Here is a 20,489-nt window from a genome sequence, read left to right as displayed (position 1 = left end):
AACTCAAGGTGTCAAGGGTTTGGCCCTTCTCTGGAGGCTCTGGAGAAGAATCTGCTTCTAGGCTTACTCAGGCTGTTGGCACAATTCAGCTCCCCATGGTTGTAGGACTGAGGCCCCAGTTTCCTTGCAGATGCTCACTGGGAGCCTCTCTCAGCCCCTGAAGGTTTCCTATGTTCTTTGTCAAATTGCACCTCTATCATTAAAACCAGCAACAGTCAGTCAAGTCCTTCTCATGCTTCAAATCTCTGACTCCTTCTTTTGCATCTCCTTGACCTTGTTCCTCTGCCTCTAGCTGGAGAAAGATGGGGCCCACCTGGATTATCCAGGCAACTCCCCCTATTTTAGAACCCATGACCTTAATCACCCCTGAAAAGTCTCCTTTGCCATGTAGTTTATTGTATCCACAGGTTCTAGGAATTAGGGTATGGATATGGGGGTCAGGGGCATTCTGTCTACATGGTGCAAGTCCAGCCCCAGTCAGGTCTTTGGCAGCCTCCTGAGGAAGCGTGAGAGCAATTAGAGTTTTCAAAGCTCTACTCTGTGTATAGGGTTTGAAGACAAGAGCTTCTGTCATAGCCACTGGTATGCTCACCTGACGGGGAAAGACAAGGGCTCCTCAGGTGATAAGTTCAGTGCCAGCCTTCCTTCTTTCCCAGCACACAGGCCAAATGGGGCTTTGCAGGATTCTTTCATTCAGCTCTATACTGTTTCAACAGCTGAGACCAAGTAGGAACTAATGATAAGTCAACTCTCTGGGTCTTTCACACTGAACCTCTGAGAGAACTCACGTGGCAAGGCCTTCCTGGCACTGCTGTGAGAGCTCTCAAGGGCCTCACCAGGCCCAGGCAGACCAGTCTCCCCAAGGCACGTCTCTGACCTCCTTGTACTCAAAAAGATGTAATGGTTTCCTGTCCCCAACAGAATCAAGTCCAGCTCCATGGCTGGTGAACAAGGTCCTAGTCTTCATGGCCCCTCCCCCTCTCCTGACACCAGACATTCAGCCACATGGACGACCATTAGGTTCCATCAGTCCTTCCTCCTCGGTCAGCCTGTCAAACCCCTCTTACCCCAGGTGTCCAAATCCTACTTTGTCCTTGACTCCAGCCCATTCTCCCCTTTCTCCACAGAACACCTTCTCCTCAGTTGGAAGTGGAACACACACACACTAATCCGAATCTCACTATCTTCTCTGTACACATTATTCCTGTACTGTAAGCCTATTGAAAGCAAGCAATGTTTTATCTTTTTATCAAGGCCTTACATGGAGTAGGCACTCAATGACTGAATTGCTTTTGGATTTATTACAGTCCTTTTAAATACTCTTCTGGCTAAGGGATAAAACAAGTTGCCTTTTGTTGTTGTTGCTTATTTTTGTACTGAATACCTCCTGAGGAGAGGCAGGTCTCTACTCTGCTTACATTTTTAAGGAGAAGTGTGTGCTCATCAGGCTGAGAATCCTGCAGAGTGCCTAGAATCTCAGGTGGTTCTCAGCACTGGTGGCAACTGCACTCTGCACTCACACAGCCTAGCACTTATCCTATGGCCCACATTCTACCAATACTGTTCTTTACCCAGCAGAGGGGAGGCTTGGCCTCCTACCTGTCCCACTTGCTGCAAAGAACTGCAGATCCCTCAGGATGCCTGTACACACATGCTCTAGTCCTTGCCTCCATGTTATACACACTGTGCAGCTATTCCACCTGAACACAACTACCCATGAGGGCAGGCCACAACTCCAATGGATCACCAGGACTTGGTTTATCCCACTGAACAATCCTGCGTACCAACATGGGCTGGGTGCCTTTTAGTTGAAGAGACTACAGTATATAAATACTAATGTTATCTGGCAATGTGACTTGAAGAGTTCCAATGAGGTTATTTCTTCCTATGAAAGAGGTTAGATGCTCCTTGGGGAATGGTCATAAATACATGGGCTGAAATTTAGCTCAGTGTGATGGAGTGGGCTTAGCTCTCAGAATCTTTCTCCTCAAACTTAGCTAACATCTGGAAGACACATGGAGTATGATCATTAAATTAGCGCCCCCCCGCCCCAATCAGGAAAAGGAGAAAAGCAAGGATCACTTTTCCCAGAATATTTTTGAGACTCCTAGACAATCTTCCCAATCTAAGAACAATATTTTTCTTTCATTTTAATTTCAATCAAAGAATCACATGGTTAAAAAAAATAATGACCCCCTGCCACACATCTCTTTATACTGAGTCCTGCTCTCCAGGAGCAACCACTATTACCCATGTCCACATATGTTTCTTTTGATGATTAATCAAATTTTGACATCTTATGGAATTTCTGCCACAAGGTACAAGAATTTCCCTCTCCTCCACCTTCCTAATTCTGACAGGCAAATCATTAGTCTTAGCTTCTCTCCTGCAGCAGTTCTCAAACATCAGCTGCATGAGAATCACCTGGTCAGCTTGTTAAAAGACAGACTGTTGGGGCCTACTCCATGAATTTTTGATTCAGTGGGTCTGGGTGGGGCCCAAGAATTTTCATTTCTTACAAGATCCCAAAAGAGGCTGACATGGCTGGTTTAGCAACCACAACTTAAGAAGTAGTACTCCACTGAAGACCTCTGCAATTTTAAGTAGTAAATAGCTATTTCTTGTTTCACCAAGTTTTGCAATATATTTTGACTCAATTTAAAAGATATTAAGACAATTTTGGTTGTCCTATTTTTACCTCTATATTTAGTCAAATTTAATGATATTTGCATTTTATTCCATAACTGAAAACCAATAAATAATTCTAATGTTATTATGGCTACACGATTATTGATCACAGTAGAACCAAAACAAGTATCACGATTACAAATCCTCTTCTATAGGTGAAAACTCCTAGAACACTCAACTTCCACTTAAGGGAGAATATTTCTAGTATCAAAGTCTTCTCTTCCTTATACTCTTTTACTTGCTTAAAATCACATGATATTTTATGTTTGTTTAAACCATGATAATTGACCATATTTCTATTTTTCTAAGAGTTTTTGATTGCCTTTATTTTTTTGTTAGAGAAGAAATATATTTCATCTACACTGTATCCTAAAGTTTTGCTACTTTCTGTTTTTCTGCCTATTGCTGGCTTCAGTCCTCCTGAAGTCCATTGATCCCCTTTTCTAAATTGGTTAATTATTTTTTTAAAATTTGCTATTACCCTATTGTGTTGTTGGAGTGCATTTCAAGTTATTCCCTTAAAAGAGTTCCTAGAGAGGTAAACTATGTGATCCTTGCTTGTCTGAAAAATGATTGCATTTTGACCTCATACTTGAGTGTTAAGCTAAGTATAAAATTCTAGTTTCAAATCACCTTCTCTCAGAACTCTGAAGTCTTTATTTCACCATAGTCTGGCTTCTAATATTGCTAATCAGGAGTCTGATGGTCTACTTAGTATGACTCTAATTTTGTTGTAAGCTGACATATATCCCTCACTACCACCATCCATCCTGTATTCTCTGTCCTGGAAGCATTTAGAATTTTCCTTAAATGTTAGAAGCAGAGACACTGCAAAATGATGAATCTAGGACATTTTTAGTTTCTCCTGCTTGTAGTTGGTAAATTAAAAAATAATGTTACCCTTTACCTCTGGGAAATTTTTTCTATTGTCTTTCATAACTTTTTAAATTTTCTCTGTTTACTTTTTCTGGTATTCCTATTACTTGAATATAGGACCTTGTAAATTGATTTTTAGTTATCTTTTCTATTTGTCTTTTAACTCTGATTATTTGAGGATTTCTTACCATCATCTTCTTATCCTATTAAATTTTTGTCTCTGCAGCCATATCGTTAATTTTTAAGAACCCTTTTCTTGGGGCACCTGGGTAGCTCAGTTGGTTAAGCATCTGCCTTCAGCTCAGGTCATCCTGGCATCCTGGGACTGAGGAATGCATCGGGCTCCCTGCTTCTTCTGTTCCTCATCCCACTCATACTCTCTTGTTCTCTCTCTCTTTGAAATAAATAAAATATTAAAAAGAACTTTCTTTTTTCCTGTTACTTCCCTGCAAAAAGAAATAGAATTCAAACCATTTCCTAATGGACAGAATGCATTCTTAAATCTCCTATGTTTATTATGTACAGTTTAAGGTAGTTTTTAAATGTATATAATGTCTTCTATACCCTGAATAATTTATTTTCTTATAAGTCAGTTATTCTGTTGTTTATTTTGTTTCTTTCTCAATGTACCACATTGCCCCTTCATTCTCAGGTTTTACTGGCTGTCCATTTGTATTTAAGGCAAAAGGGCTGATCAGAAAATCTGTGGATGTGTCTGGGTGAACAGTAAGAAGGGCAACTAGCACTTACACTGGAGTCTCTAAATGCCAAGAGGTAATAAGGTTTTCCTTTGGGGAACCAGCCAACTCACACCTCAACTAGTTTATTCAATTCTTTACAGAAGAAAAATGCCTGGATGCCTGCTATTCTGCATGCCTAAAGTATTGGGACAAGGATAGAGGTGAAACGTCAACTCTTCCACTTACCAAATTTCACTTAATATCTCCCTCCCCTATTTCAGTTCCACCTGTCACTCTTTCACCCCTCTGTAACCACTGGCCTGGCCATGACTGTAGCCTTTCTGATCCCTGGATAGATGGGCACCCAGGCCCTCTATGCATAGTTCAAGGTTCACCCACCAACACTCTTCCACCTTCTTCAGTCACTCCAGAAAATTACCAGACTCTCTCACTGATTGATGTCCCTTCTCCCTCACAGTCTCTATTAACTCATTTATAATCACTGTAATGGGGTCTCAGGAAGCATAAACATATGTGCTTGGTTGATCCAGAAGTGACCAAAAAGGGCATTTTCATATTCATCTGTCCCTGCATCTTTGGCTTTGATTAGGCTGATTCATTGAGACCCCAGCCTACTCCAAGTGTCAATAACCAGTAGGACCTACCAGTCACCTTCCAGGGTACTTGTGTTTTGAAAGAAGTTCATGTTTGAAATAAAAAGAAGGACCTAAAAAAATCAGTATTTGCCAGTAGGTTGTGTGTATATGTGTGGCAGGTCCTGGGAGCCCTGCCTACACCCATGCACAACTGCTGCCCATCCCCCAGCTGATGTGTAGGTAGCTAACAGCTCACATCTGTGTCCTTCCCCAGAGAACTGTGAAAAGCTGAAGGGAATCTCCTTCAAGGAGACCCACACTCCCCTTCTACACTGGACAGCCAGCCAGTGGTTGACTAACACGGGATACAAAAGGCCAGCCCTCTTGCCTCAAGAAGACAACTTCTTGGTATAATTTATCCTCCTGAGTTCCCCAGCTCAGCTAAGCTAGCTGATGCCACATCCTTACTCAGTCCCGTCCACTTCCCTTACTTCCTTGTTTCTTCCAGTTGCTCCCAAGTCCCTGCCTCAGGCTCTGCTTCTAGGGAACCTGACCCAAGACCATGTGGGAAATACTTTGGTAGAGAACTGGGATGCCTTGGTAAAAATCTCGCCACTTAATGAACATCTGGATGCATATCATAAACCTCAAACACTTCTCTGTGTCTCTGTGGTTTTGTTCACAACTCTAATCTGCAAGGCACGGCTCACTGACGTGCTAATTTTCCCCTATGCTCATTGCAGTCAGCAGGTGGGTGGGGCCAGTGAGTGGTTCCACAACTTTGCTCCCACCCTGCATAGGTTCATTTGGCCAAAAAGCAGTTTTGCCTGACCGTCCCCTCACCATAGTCTTGGAGCTGTGGTGATCTTGGGTGTTGAGGAAAGATTGAAAACAGATTTGGGACTAACAGATTCTTTTCATATTTCCTGGATAGTAGTGGTGCTGCACATTTCACAGATGGCTCAGGGCAGACAAGCAGCACTGCTGCACAGAGTCAGCTCACGGACTCACTCCAGCCCACTCCTACTTGGAGGGCCTGTCCCTGACATTGTTCTGAAGCTTTTCTATACAGCAGCACATCCTAGAATCTGATAAGCATCAGACAGGATGGGTGACCCACCAGCACTCATCATGTTCTAGGCTCCAGGGATGCTTGGATTGGGAATTTCTAACTCAACCACCAATTCTACAAGATGATGTTCTCACTCCTTCACCTCCCTCATGCCCTCACCAATAAAACATTTAGTGAGCACCTCCTATGTGATCTAAGTTCTGGAATTGGCCTGGGAACAGGTGTCAAGATCAGGAGCCAAGTAACTAGTTCATGACCTCAAAGGGACATTAAGGAAGGCACGTGATGGAATGAGCACTGGGTATTACATAGGACTGATAAATCACTTACCTCTACCTCCAAAACCAATACCTCCAAAACCAATGTTAATTAGTTGAATTTGAATTTAGAAAAAAAAGAGCCAGGTTAAATTCAGGTTCTGCCTGACCTCAGATTCTCTGTGCTTACGCCATTACCATTACTTGCAATGCATCTCCATTCTACACTGTAATAAACTGGGACTGTAGAGGGGGTAAAAAAAAGGATGTATTAAAAAGAAAGTATCATTCCCCAGGTTACTTTTTTTTCCCAATTTTAAATCCAGTATAGTTAATATGCACTGTTATATTCGGGTCAATATTTGTTAATATAATAGCTGTAGTAACCCAGAAGCCCTAAAATCTCAATGTCCTAAATTAAGAGAAACTTAAGTTCTCTCTCAGTCAAATTCCAATTAGGGATTAACAGATGGTCTGCCTTTTGGTAACTCGGATCCTTGACTTTCTTCCATCTTGTGGTCTGCCATCTTCCGGAGCCTTTGAGTCCTTGGCTTCCAGTGGCAAAAGAAGATGATGCAGGTTTTGGTTTTGGTTTTGGTTTTCAAATAACATGCTTTATTGGATCAATTTAAATGCTACAACAAGAAGAAAGAGAATGAGGTAGATAACCAGAGTGAAGAGATGTATACTGAATGTACGATGCAGTGATTCCACGGTTCTAGCTATTACGCAGTGTTCATCAGGATGAGTGTGTTCTTTATCCTCTTCACCTATTTCACACACTACATAGTAACTAAAAAGGGAAAAAGATACTTTTACAAAGGAGGGTTCTGGCAGACACCACTTTAGCTAAGTAATCTATCTTAATTATAATGAATAATGGGTCAAACTGATACTGCCTTCTGAAGTGATAAAGTGGAAGGATACAGCATCATCTGTGTAAATAACTTGTGGAAATGTTTAGCCTGAAACTAACTGGGGGAAACAACCAGACAATTCCAGATTATGGGACAGTCTACAGGACAATTCAAAATAATGATATAATAATATTATTATTAAAATTTTTATCATTTTATCATTATATATTAATGATGGTGAATTACTATGTTATACATTATAATATATTAGTGATAGGTGAATTATTATATTATATATTATATTATATTAAGGTAGGTGAATCTAGGTGAAGGGTATATGTATGTCCATTGCGCTATTTCTTCAACTTTTTGTAGGTTTAACATTTTCAAGATAAAAACTTCAGAAACTTAAAAAAGATAAGTTTATAACTACTTGGGAAGAGACTCCATGTGTTTAAATCATGTCGTTGTTAGACGCAACCTCCCAAACCACATATGTTATCATTTCGCAGATCAGGAAAGGGAGGTGCGGTGTGGGGGGGTGCCTGTGCCCCCTTCCGCCAGGCAGGGCCGCAGCCTCTGCCACAGGCACCTGTCACCCTGGGTCCCGGTCGTGAGCATCAAGGTTCTGACCTGATTCTGTTGGGCAATCTTCTGTCCCTTTTTCCAGCGGAGCACTGGTGTCAGGGCTGGCAGTTCTCTCTCCTCCTCCCCAGTCACATGCTCACCCAGGCTGTAGGCGGCTTCAAACACGATGGGGCTGATGACGTCCTGCACTCTCCGCTGAAACAATAAACAAGCAGTCACATTAATTGCTAATACTGGCCGACACGTGCAGAGCATTTCACAGTTTATAAAGACCTTCCACATGGATTGCCTCATATGATCCTCACAACCACCCTTGTGAGGTAAGATTTTATTGCTCTCATATTTCAGATGAGGTAACTGAGGTGGAGCGCAGGGAACGTCTTGTCTAAGGTCACCTTGGTAATGAGTGGGGGCTTCCCCACTCTACCTTGCGTGATGCTCAATCATCTTCTCTTTAGCATATGGAACACATTACCTTACTCATCTTCCAAATATTCTTCTCAGCCAGCTGACGGGTAGGAGAGCATCTGCACTCACGCTGGAAGCTAACTCTCTGCATTCATAGTGTTTGGATGACCACAGGTCTTTTGTACAGAGATAAATACGGGCTATTTGAATGTATGATTCAAATGTAAATGTTGGTACTATTGTAGTTACATGTTTGTACGGTGAATTTATGGTATTTGTGACTAGGGTGTTAATGTGGATTGTGTTAAATTAGTTGGTTGGGTTGTGGATATTATGTTTGTGTGATGGTTGTTGGGATATATTATTGGTAATAATATTTTAATGTAGGGAATGGTTTGATTAATGTTTGATTATGAAATTTAGTAAAGGGTTTGTGTAGAGTTAAAGAATGATTAATTTTTGTGATTTTTTGGGGGATTTGTATAGAAAATTGGATATTGAGGTTTTGGTGGGGATGGATATAGGGGGATTAAAGGTATAGGGGAAGGAGATATTGGAAAATGAGAGGGGGTATAGGGGAAAAATGAGAATGGGGGAGAGGGTTGGATGTGTATGGTGGGTGGAATAGGTTGGAATGATGATAGGTTGGAGGAATTGTTAGATTTGAGTTGGGAAATTGTTAATATGAAATAGTAGAGATGAGGGATGGGGATGGTTAATGATGTGTTATGAAAGATGTAGTATTTAGATTATTTATAATGTGATTTATTGATTTAGGATATAATAGAGAGGGATTGAAGGGGTTGGGATTTATGATAGATTAATGAGGTGTTATTTTTTAGTTATATATGTTCAAATAGTTGTGTATGTAGTATATAATGAAAAAAATGTATAAATTAGAAAAATGAAATAAAATATAATCTTTGTTGGTTGGTAAAATCTAAGTGTATGCAGGCAAATCGCAGTTCATGGCATGCTGCAGTTTATTTTCTTCACATAGCATGTATCCTGGAAGTGGTTCAGTCAATACACAGAACCCCAGCACCTCTTTCTAAATGGCACACGACGAGTTATGGATGCCCTTACTGACCAACGTTTATACCCAAATCTGATTTAATAAGCGAATGGGTGGCAGCCCATCCACAAATGAGCAACATTCTCTAAGATGGGGGCCTAGGAACCTCAGTGTCCAGGAGGGGAATAAATAAAAGGGTCTGTGATCAAACAAGTTGGAGGGGGTAGAGAAATGCCAGGTTCAAAAAGTTAAATAGGGTTTTTATTCTGTTTTTAGCGCAACCGCCTCTGAAAAAGGGTAGGGTAGTCTGTGGAACAGACACTTAGACACAGTGGAGGACAGAGTAGGACTCTCTCACAGCAGCCCAGGAGAGGAGGTGGCACTGGAGCCAGGGCAGTGTGGGGCGGGGAGCCAGACGTGCCACACCTGTCTGCTGACTGTGGACCACAGGCGGCTCTGCGGGTGGGCGCCTGAGTGGCCAGGGGATGATACATCTTTGTGTTCAGGAAAGCATTCAGGTGGGAACAGATTCAATCATTCAGCATAACTAAAATATAGGACCTCTCCAGTGGAGTAATACGGAAGCCTTTTGGATAAACTGCTTCCAGAAAATTCTCTTGACCTTCAGATTTGAGGGACAGGTCTTCTTTAATACCTATGTCCTCTCTGGGAGTAAAACCTATACCTGGGAAACAGATCTCCTCTGCCTTGCTGACTTTGCTAAGCAGAATTTAAAGACTGTTGGGGGTGTAGAGAACAATGAGAGTGCAATCTTCATGGTTTTACAAATAAATGCCTCAGTGGTTTTGTTGTTGTTATTGTTTTAAGGTTGCCTATCTTATGGCTTTTCCTTTAAATACTTTGTGTTGAAGTAGGTCAGTTACTATGTTTTTATTCTTGGGGGAAAGGCTGAATCTGGGAGTGGGGGAGAGAGAAGTGACTTATCACTTCCCAGCTACCAAATGCATGTATTCCAGAGACTCGGCCAAGATGTTACTTTACTTAATCCACATTCCACCTGACCTGGTAGACTATTGCTCCCATTTTGTAGATGAGGCAACAAGAGGTTCAGGAGCTCACATAAATTGCATTTCACCCCAAAGCTAATAATAAGTGGCAGAACCAGACTCATTCTTAGAACCAGAAGCAAAACTCCTTTCCCTGAAGTCCATAAAAAACTATTTAAAGGTTATCCCAACTGCTTTCAGTTCTGACATCACCCTCAAACATCACCTATTAACTTAAGAGGACAAGGGGCAGGAGTGGGGGCTGTTTCTCATACAAGTAGGAATAGGAGTTACTGACAGCCAGGAAACTGGGTTTGTGGGCGAGCACTGTTCCTAAACATGTGGCCATCAAGCCAGACTCACCAAGGAGGGAAGCCTTACTGGGGTCTCTTATTTGGAATGAGTAATGAAGTCAGACACATAGGCGTGCAGATGCTGTGCTGTGGCACTGATTGCAAGAACCTATTTTAATGAAGAAGTTTGGAAAAAAACAGCCTTTAGTACATGTCCTGGTGGCTCTGGGCAGAAGGGAACAAAAACACACTGAGCCATGGGCGAGGGCAGGGGCAAGGGCAGCATTTTTTTTTTTTTTTGAAATTTAGAAACAAATTTTATTTAAGATCTGAAATACAATTCCTAAAATATCAACTTCTCCAGAAAACCGTGGCTACACAATAATGCATTGCTTCTATCATGTTAGACCATGCATTAGACTCAAATACAAAAACCATAAAACAAATCACCATCCTTCAACAATTTGAGCAAAAATAGAATGCCTAAGGAACAACATAGACGGGCTTGCAGAGGATGAGCTGTTTTACTTCAAGCACCATAAAAAAAAAGAGCACTAATGCATGGGTTTTCAGGTATATACATTAAGTTGAACCTTTGGCACTAGGAATCAGGGCATTTTGTCATGTAGCATTAACACATATTAGAAAATTGTGTAGTGTCAAAGGGTAGAACCACCAGCATTTAAGCAATGTTGTCAACTAGGCAATAAAATGTTCTACTGAATGTTTCTTCATCTAATTACTGCGTACACTGGTAGCAACTTTGCAATGAGAAAAGGAGCTTGTACTCCTTTCATTTTCTGTTTAAAAACAACAGAAAACAAACCGAAACATAAGCCCTGTTATACATTAACAATAATTAACAATCATCAATTATACAAGAAAAAGACTAAGAATGAAAAGAGTGTTTACAGATACCAGACATAACAGTGGGTGGTCACTAGACCCTCACAGGGCTTTGCGGTGGTACTCAGCTGAAGCCACTTTGTAATCACTGGCAGTAAAGAGAGATGCAGCACTCTTTGCCAGATATTTTAGGAAATCATGCAAATAGTCCAACAATAATGCAAGGCTCTTCTCATCAAGGGGTGTATATGCCAACATTGCTCCAATTCTTACAAATAATCTCAGTAGGTGTGGGGCTCCATAAACCTGGGACATTGGCATATCAGGGTGAACCAAGAATATTTCAAAGTGATGTTGGGCACTCAGCTGCTCTACAAATTTGAGAGGCCCCAGTATACTGAAATTCTCAGGGGCAGCATTTTGAAAGGCGCCAACACCCCCAAGAGGACATCCCCCCTCCCACACTCTGTTTATTTTATCTGAGCTGTGAAGGAAAAGTGGCAGCAACGTTTACTGGTTTCCTTTTCATTTCTGCAAGCCTCCCTCAGATCAGCACTGCAATTAGTGGAGGAACTCCTTAGGATAGAGGAGGCTTACCGTGTTGGCAAAGGCTGTCATTACTGAAATTTCACTGCTTAAAAAAAAAATCACCATTGCAAACTGAAGCTTCTATAGTAGAGCACTTATTCAACAGACCAAAAGGCAAGAATCTACCTTTTCGCACTAAAAATCTACCAGGAGTCTCTTGATTCTGAAAGTGGAAGGAGCCCCATGGAAAACGCTGCCCAGGCTGGTGGCAGACTTGGTAGTGACTGAGGTTCAACAGGAAACTTACCATATGCTCAATTTGAAACTTACTGGGTGTTTAACTTTGTGCCAGGCCATGTGCAGGCTCTAAAAGAAACAGAGAAGAAAGACCCTGGGGGAAACAGGTAAGCAGTGACAATCCAGTGCAACATGCACAGAACAGAAGAGGCTTCAGGGAATTCAAATGAGGGACATCTGATTTGGACAGAGGCTTGGAAGGCCTTGTCTGTGGCAGAGATAGCACAAGGAGCTTGGGAACCCCAAAGAAGCCAGCCCCATGTGCCTGGAGAAGTCCAAGAAGGCTTCTTGGATGAGGTAACATCAAGTAGAGGCCTGAAAGACAAGTGGGAGTTATCCAGTCCAAAAAGAGTGCACAGGGAGAGACTTACCAGGTGGAGGGCTTATGGAGAGGAATGAAAACTTATTTCTTCAGGAAACTGAAAATGGCTCAGTGTAGCAGGAGGGCAGGTTTCTGGGGGCAGGAGTGGGGCATAGCCTGGGATAGATGGTGAAGGACAGTGTGGGGCAGAGATGGGAGAAGGATTGAGGCATTTTACACAGGTAGAATCAGCAGGACTAGGTGTGGGAGGGAGAGCTGAGCCAGAGCCCAGTGCTTGGTGACAAGGAGGGAATGTAGGAGGAAGAGGTTTGGGGAATAGCAGACAAAATCCATTTTACCATGTTGGGCCTAGACATTGTGAGATATCCCTCTGGAAGGCCTCCCAGAGGAGATGCCCCGGGTTCAGCTATAAGACAGAAGGACATCGGCCAGAGAACAGGCAGGAAGCAGGCTGGCCCAGCAGGATGGAGAGGACATGGGGTGTCCAATGGATTGCATGTGATTCCCAAAGTGGGGAAGTAGGGCTCACGGGGAGGAGTAGGGAGAGAAGAGGCTGCAGCAGAGAACGGATCTCAGAATTCTCACAGGTTGTGCTGACTTCATCCTGTAAGCTGGGACCAATTGCAAGAGGGTAAAGTGATACCAGTGAGAATGGGGAAAATTAACAAGGCAGGAAACAACAAATGTTGGAGAGGATGCGGAGAAAAGGGAACCCTCTTACACTGTTGGTGGGAATGTGAACTGGTGGAGCCACTCTGGGAAACTGTGTGGAGGTCCCTCAAAGAGTTAAAAATAGACCTGCCCTATGACCCAGCAATTGCACTGTTGGGGATTTACCCCAAAGATACAGATGCAATGAAACGCCGGGACACCTGCACCCCGATGTTTCTAGCAGCAATGTCCACAATAGCCAAACTGTGGAAGGAGCCTCAGTGTCCATCGAAAGATGATTGGATAAAGAAGCTGTGGTTTATGTATACAATGGAATATTCCTCAGCCATTAGAAACGACACATACCCACCATTTGCTTCAACGTGGATGGAACTGGAGGGTATTATGCTGAGTGAAGTAAGTCAATCGGAGAAGGACAAACATTATATGGTCTCATTCACTTGGGGAATACGAATAATAGTGAAAGGGAATATAAGGGAAGGGAGAAGAAATGTGTGGGAAATATCAGAAAGGGAGACAGAACATGAAGACTCCTAACTCTGGGAAACAAACTAGGGGTGGTGGAAGGGGAGGAGGGCGGGGGGTGGGGGTGAATGGGTGACGGGCACGGAGGGGGACACTTGACGGGATGAGCACTGGGTGTTATTCTGTATGTTGGTAAATTGAACACCAATAAAAATTAATTTATTAAAAAAAAAGAGGGTAAAGTGATGATAGAGGCTATGTTAGAGAAGAATCCCTCTGGTTTCTTACACTGATAGGTAAGATGGGAGGCAGGGAGGCCAGTAAGAGGCTGGAGGAAGCTGTATTCTAGAAAGATCCCTCTAGTTGTAGAATGGAAGTAGACTGATGGGGATAGGCCTGGGGACAAGCAGGATAGGAGGAGGCCGCCACAGGGCTTCAGAGGGAAGATTGTGAAGGCCTTTGCCAGGACACAGCAGTGGTGATGGAGCAAAGGGGAGGGACAGGAGGGTAACTCCGGAGGAAAAGGTGGTAGGACCTGGGGACTGGCTATGAGGATGACCTCTCTTCCATCAAGAGTTATGGAGGATGCCCTAGCATTCAGCTTGCATGAGTGAGTGTATGGACACATGCCACTCAACATAGTGGTACCAGAAGGACAGATGTGCAGAGAGCTTGGGTGTAGACATACTGAGCTTTGTTACACCGCAGAAATCCCCTTCCTGTCTCCAGACTAACTCTGTAAGGAATCTCCCTGACTAGATCAATTTGGCCCTAAAACTCAGCACCTCCTTTTCTCATCTACGAAACCATTTCTCTGCCCCAGTGTCCAGGGTCAGCCTTCCCTGGTAGGGTTCATACAGACCCACCATGGGTCCTCTGCTTATACCACGAGCCCATTCAACCATCTTCCCTGGGATGGGCTTTGCCCTCCTTTGGACGACAACCTTTCATCCTTCCTTGGCTCACTTCGCATGCAAAGACATTATCTTGGGGCCCCTAGAGAGGGCTATGGGGCCTTGCAAGGTCTGTTAGCAAGAGGGAGTGAGGGCCACAGAACAACATGCCTTCCTATGGACTCCCATTCCTTATGGAAAGTCCTTCAAGGCTTTTCCTTCTAACTGATTACCTCTCTCTAAAAATGAAATAGAAGTAACTCAGATGGAAAATCCTGCAGGGGAAGGCCATGGAAGCAGGTGCCACCTACCACCAGGGTTGCTACTGGAGAAGAGGTTGCTCTGCCCCATTATCCTGGGGTGTCTAGTTGTCTGGGGGTCCAAAGTCTTTGTCTCCTTTATTTGTGGAATCACAGAATTTCACCGGTGAGTATAATTAGTATCAAATCACAGGAACCCACATACCTGCCCGAAAGAGGGCATGAGTTACTAGTGGGGGAAACCCTTACCCCCAAGTGATTCAAGTCCAGCCTTTGCTCCAAGACCCAAAGCAAGCAGTTCCTGAGCACCTGTGCACCCAGACTTGCCTTGTGAATTAGAAACCTATTTCTCAGCTGCTTTTCTCCCAAGAAACAGTTTTCATCTTTCTGAGCTAACTAGCAGCTGCAGGGGTCAACTAAATGAAAACAGGAAGGGCTGACCTCACTTTAAATGTGCAAATAACCTAGAAGGTCAGCAAATAAGCCTCTAGCATTAAGCCAGATAATTGGTTTCGGAAAAACCCTCTAAGTGTTTTTTTAAAGAGGCCTTGGTATTTTTTTCTTTTTCCAAACAGGAGATTTTTTTTGTCCCTTCCCCAGATCCTTTCTGCCTATTTCTCCCTACAATGGGCTCTACTTCTGTCCATGACTGTCCTGCAGGCATGCCCACGAATAGAGAAACCCTGAAAGTGGAATGAAAGTGGAATGCTTTTTCCTTTATCTATCTAATCAGAAGGATTACAATGGCAGTTCAATGGTTCAGGCAGTTCAAAATAGTCAGAAGCTTGAAAATTCTTTGAAAAGCAAGGTGAGGCTTTTACATTTCTCGTAATAACACAGTACACTGTAGAGCCACCCTCAACACAGATAAGAGCAGGGCTGGACACTGCCCCTCCCCCCCACCACACACACACACACACACACACACACACACACACACACACCTGTTTAAAGGTATTAGAAAACTACAGAGAGGCTGGACTTCAGAGTCTAGGGTCTCAAGGGGAAGGAAAGGACAATGAGCGGACCCCAATATGTGGCAGCCAGGTGTGGATTTGGAAGCAGCAAAAATGGGAAGCAAAGAAACTGAATGTGAAGTGGTGGCTCAGAGGCCCAGTTTTTTATGAGTCTGTGAAGATAAAACAGAGCTAAGGGCTATTAAGGTGGCCTGGACTTGAGAACTAGGATCCCAAAGAGAAGAGAAGCATCTGGAGGCTGATATTCAACATCATATTTCCTCCCAGGCACTTGCTGATTCCATTAGCACTCTAGGGCTATGAGATGCAGAAACCCAGCAGAAGAGAGTGGTCAAGACCAGAGAAGGTCTACTGAAGAGCACACTGGACACAGCAGAAGACCAGTGATCCAGAGGGTAAGGCAACAGAAAATATCTGGATTCGAGCATGGAGATGAAAAAATATGGAATGTTCAGACACATAAGAGGCCGCAAGTGAAAGGGAAAATATATTTCTAATGATATAATACTCTTGATAAATATACAAAAAATCAAGCACCATGACTAGCACCATGTAGGTGAGCAATAAATAGTGCCTATTACTTTTATCATAATTTTTAAATGGCAACTTTGAATGTCTGTAAAAAAAAAAAAAAACGACCTGCCCTATTACAAAATGGATTCTTATTATGAACTCCACATGTAGAAAGAAACGATTTCTCATTTTATGAGAGAATAAACTAGGCCAAGTGTGATTTCATTTAGAGTCCTATAAATTTAAAAAAATAAATGAAAATTTAAATTAAAGCAGAGGGAAAAATTACTGGAAATAATTTTAAGCAAAATCTTCCGAAAGCACAACTGACTTATAAGAGTCTTACGAGATGAGAATTACCCTGAGAAGAGAGAAAGCTTTATCTTTGGATGAGTTCAGTTATAAACACTGACTAGACAGGGCTCTGAGGCTCAGCTGAATTCAAAGAACTCCAGTAATGCTGTCATGAGAGGCGGAAATAAGTGGTGAGCAACTCAGAACGTCTTGTTTCTGAAAGTTTCTCAATGAGATTAGAAATTTTAATTATGACAACAGATTCCTTTATACATAATATCTTATGGAAATAGGTATCATCATTAGTCTGGTATGTATTATTTTCTGGCTAGCATCCATGCTCAGGAAGCCATCAATGACTCTTCAGCTGACATATTTGCATACATTATGCATGAAAATCACAAACCCACTGAAGCTTTTTCCCCTTTAAAGATAAAACAACCTCTAGCTAGATATCCGGAAAATGGTTTGCTGTTGTGTTTCAGAGTTTCTGTATGTGTGTGTGTGTGTGTGTGTGTGTGTCTGTGTGTGTGTGTGTGTGAGAGAGAGAGAGAGAGAGAGAGAGAGAGAGAGAGGCATGGTGGGGGAGAGTGTTGTTTATTTAGCTGTTATGTATGTTGATAGGTTTTCTGATTTTTGTTTTGTTTCTTTTTCTCTGCATGCATCCATTCCAAAATATGCCGATGGGGGCTTAGGACTTTTGATTGTTTAGAAACAATCTTCTAAGAACATGTCACATCTTTGTGTAACACTCTTTGCAAAGAGACATGTTAATTACATCACAGATAATTACACACATCATTTGTTGGCTAAAAGACACCAGACAAAATTGGCCCAGCATGGAGATTATCCAGTCAGCATGTCCCCTAGGGAGAACCAAATTTTGACTTCTAATCTACTGCGCTGCCCTTCTTCTCTTCATTCTCTCTTCTCATCTCCTATCCCCAAGCCCCCACAGTGGCTTAGAAAAATACTTGTAGTTGAATAAGAAACTAACACAAAAGAAAATGCTAAAAACATAACCCAAGAAAGAAAAATGAGCAGAGTTGGCATAGGTAGCTTTTCCTCTCCACCACCCTTTTCCCACATCATCTCAGCCATCAGTTCTGTATCTGCATGGTGTGTCAGCCTTCAGTCCTCATGTCAGGGCAGATGCTCTAGGACCGCCAGAGTTAAAAGTGGCCTTTGTGCTGAAACTCAGCAGTCTCTGGCTGTTAAGTGAAGGAGACATGGGGATGAGGGGCGGGGACCTACTTGGCTCAGCAGGCAGTTGAAAACCCTGAGATATCAATCTCCTCTCCCTGCATCTTGTGAGGACAGGGATACAATTGAGCATCTGCTCAGGTCCCACCTCTGACCTTTGCTCCCGCTCATGCTGTTCCCATGCCTGGAATGCTCTTCTTCCCACAAGATGGGACTTTACCCTTTGAGACTCAGCTCGAAGCTGCTCCTTCTATGAAACTTTCTTTGAGGATACCAGCCCTCCAGTCATGGCCCACCCTGCAACTAGAACCCCAGGGTCCTCATTACCCAATCTGGCACTTGATTATTTTGTCTTCTACTCCTGTCTTTCCTTAATTTTAAGGATTTCTCCTTACCTCCCATTTAAAGTTTCTGAAGCTGGGATGCATCTTAGCACTGAATAATACATTTATCAGGAGAATGTTTCCCCTCCTCAACTTCTGCCTGAAAAGCTGTCATTACATTGTTGAAATGTAGGAAGGGAGGAAATATAGTACCAGTTCTGGGGGTGAGTTAACTCATGGCTGGTAAGTGTTGCTGTGGGAATCAGATGTCAGCTCTACCTTGAGGTCATAGTCTCTCAGACAAGACCAAGCATGCCCTTGTCCAACAAGGTAGCATGTGGCAGCAGTAGGCAGGACATGGCTCTCAGGGATCCTTCAGTGCTAGGGATGACAGGTGTGTGTGGGAGGGAGGTAGAAAGGTGAGTGGACAGACATTATGGTTGGCCCTCCCAAAGACCTTCATCAGGGTTGCCTTCAGCCAACACTTGGTTGCTGTGTGCCTGCGCCAGGCACCATATTAGGCATGGGGAAGCAGAGAGGATGCAGGCAGGGGGCGGAGGGTAGTGAGCAAAAAGTCAAGATGCAGAGGGGAAGGTACCCACTCCAGAACTGTGAGAACCCAGGGAGAGGGAATCACTTTGGATCCTGAATGGAATGTGGGTAGGGGTATCAAGATTCCGTGGAGAGGTGGTGACTCCGGAGGAAGAACTGGAAATTCAGCAGCCTGATAGGGGAACAGGTATAAGGGCTATTGTATCAGTCAGTGGAGACAATCTGGAGGTCTAATAGACCACTGTATGACTGAGGAACAGAGGCAACTGACAGGGTGGGAAGCAAGGACTTTGACATAAGTTCTGGGTCCAAGGGAGTCGCAGCTCCATCCCTTACAGACTGTGTGACATTGGTTACTTCATCACACTGAACCTGAACAGTTGTAAGATGGGTTGACACAATCAACCCTTCATGGCTATTGTGAAGACTGGAGACCATACACGTCAAGCACCATGGAGAGCTCCTGGGACTGAGTAACAGCCAGGGGCACCTGTGTTATCATCATCACCATCATCACCGTCACCATTGGTACTGCCTGAAAAGGGGCTGTGGGGCAAGATCACAGGGTGAGGAGCAGGGAGGGGCTGCAGACAGTGAGAGAAAGTAGCCTAGAACCAGGTTGCAGGACCTTGAAAACAGATGAAGGCCTTCATTCAATTCTTTTTTCTTTCATTCAATTCTGTGGGCAACGGGGACTGTCATGAGTTTTGTAAGCCAGCCTTAGGATAAGAACCACAGAGGTGATCTAAAGGACTGACTGAGAAAGGAAAGGGAGGAGGACAGGACCTTTATGGGGCTAATGCACCCATCCCCCAGCTGCATGCCAGCTATCACAAGCTCACAGCTACCTCTTATAGAGAAACATTCTTGGTTAGATGGGAGCCATGTTATAAAATAGGTTTTATGTCCCCCTCTCTCCTCACTGGTGATGACTGACTGCCATGAGGGTATAAAAGGGGATACTCCTTGCTGAAACGTAGGACAACTTTGTGGTGTACTTCATGTCCCAGAGCTCCCTCACAGGATCAGGCTGAGGCTGGTCTCCAGCTGGGACCCCTCCCTCCCCCTCCTACTTTCCTCACTGCCCTTTCCTGAGAACACCCCCTCAATAAATCCTATGCAAGTGAGTCAAGCTCTGCATCCAGGAACCTGACCTCACATCATAACTGAGTGTTACAAAAAGTTGTGGTAGCAGACATACTTCTACATATACACACACTACTTAAAATGTGGACTTGGACATAGGGAAAGTACTGTCTTGTTCAACATCTACTCTCAACCCCTTGGCATACCCAAGGGGAATTCCTATGCCCCCTTCATGAAAGAGATGAAAACACCGAGGGCTGAGGAGTGAATAGACCCACCGAGGTCATAGTGCCAGCACCCCTAGATTCTGTGAAATGTGAATGCAATAGAGTCAGAGAAGTGGAGGGGGCTCTGGCTAGAGAAGTCTTGGAACTGCAGTGAGGAGGAATGCCTCACACAGCTCTGTGGATCCTGTGGCTCCCAGTCTCTTACCAAGAGGGAAATATGGTCCATGAGGCAGCATTCTGAGAGCTGGGAATAGTCTCGAAAGTGACCCAATCCAGCTCTGCGAGCTCCCAGGGGATGCTGGTCTGCAGGTGGCAAATTCTTCTTGTTCGCACTCCAGCCTGCATGACCACCATGGGTCTATGATGTAATTACTAACCCTCGTGCCTATCTCTACTGCCACTACCACACTGTGAGGTCAGGGTGGTACAAGGGGCAGAAATCAATCTCTGGCTGACCAGCTGGATTGTAGTTTTGAGGCCCTAGACAAGGGGACCCAGATTGGGGGCACTCAGGCTCCTGACCCACAGAAACTGAGATGATAGTTGGGTGTTGTTTTAAGCTGCTAAATCTGTACCTTTTTATGTATCCTAGAAAACTAAAATGTGCCCCACTTCCCCAGCTGGCTGATACAGAGGTCAGACAGCCCATCCACTGGCCTCTGTATGGATGAGCTCTGCCTCTGTATGGATGTAT

At 43.6% G+C, this 20,489-nt stretch overlaps 1 protein-coding gene across 1 annotated transcript in view; it reads right to left on the bottom strand.

Moving 5' to 3' along the window:
• The window catches only part of ITGA9 (integrin subunit alpha 9), a 335,241-nt gene that overhangs the window by 156,138 nt on the left and 158,614 nt on the right, over nucleotides 1-20,489 (bottom strand). Inside the window, exon 16 of the mRNA XM_055321450.1 lies at nucleotides 7,660-7,809. Coding sequence (XP_055177425.1) covers nucleotides 7,660-7,809 — 150 coding nt within the window. The remainder of the gene's footprint in view (nucleotides 1-7,659; nucleotides 7,810-20,489) is intronic.

This window comes from Nyctereutes procyonoides, unplaced genomic scaffold (assembly GCF_905146905.1).
Source record: "Nyctereutes procyonoides isolate TBG_1078 unplaced genomic scaffold, NYPRO_anot_genome, whole genome shotgun sequence".
Taxonomy (NCBI): domain Eukaryota; kingdom Metazoa; phylum Chordata; class Mammalia; order Carnivora; family Canidae; genus Nyctereutes; species Nyctereutes procyonoides.
This window is presented reverse-complemented; position numbering and strand designations above follow the sequence as displayed.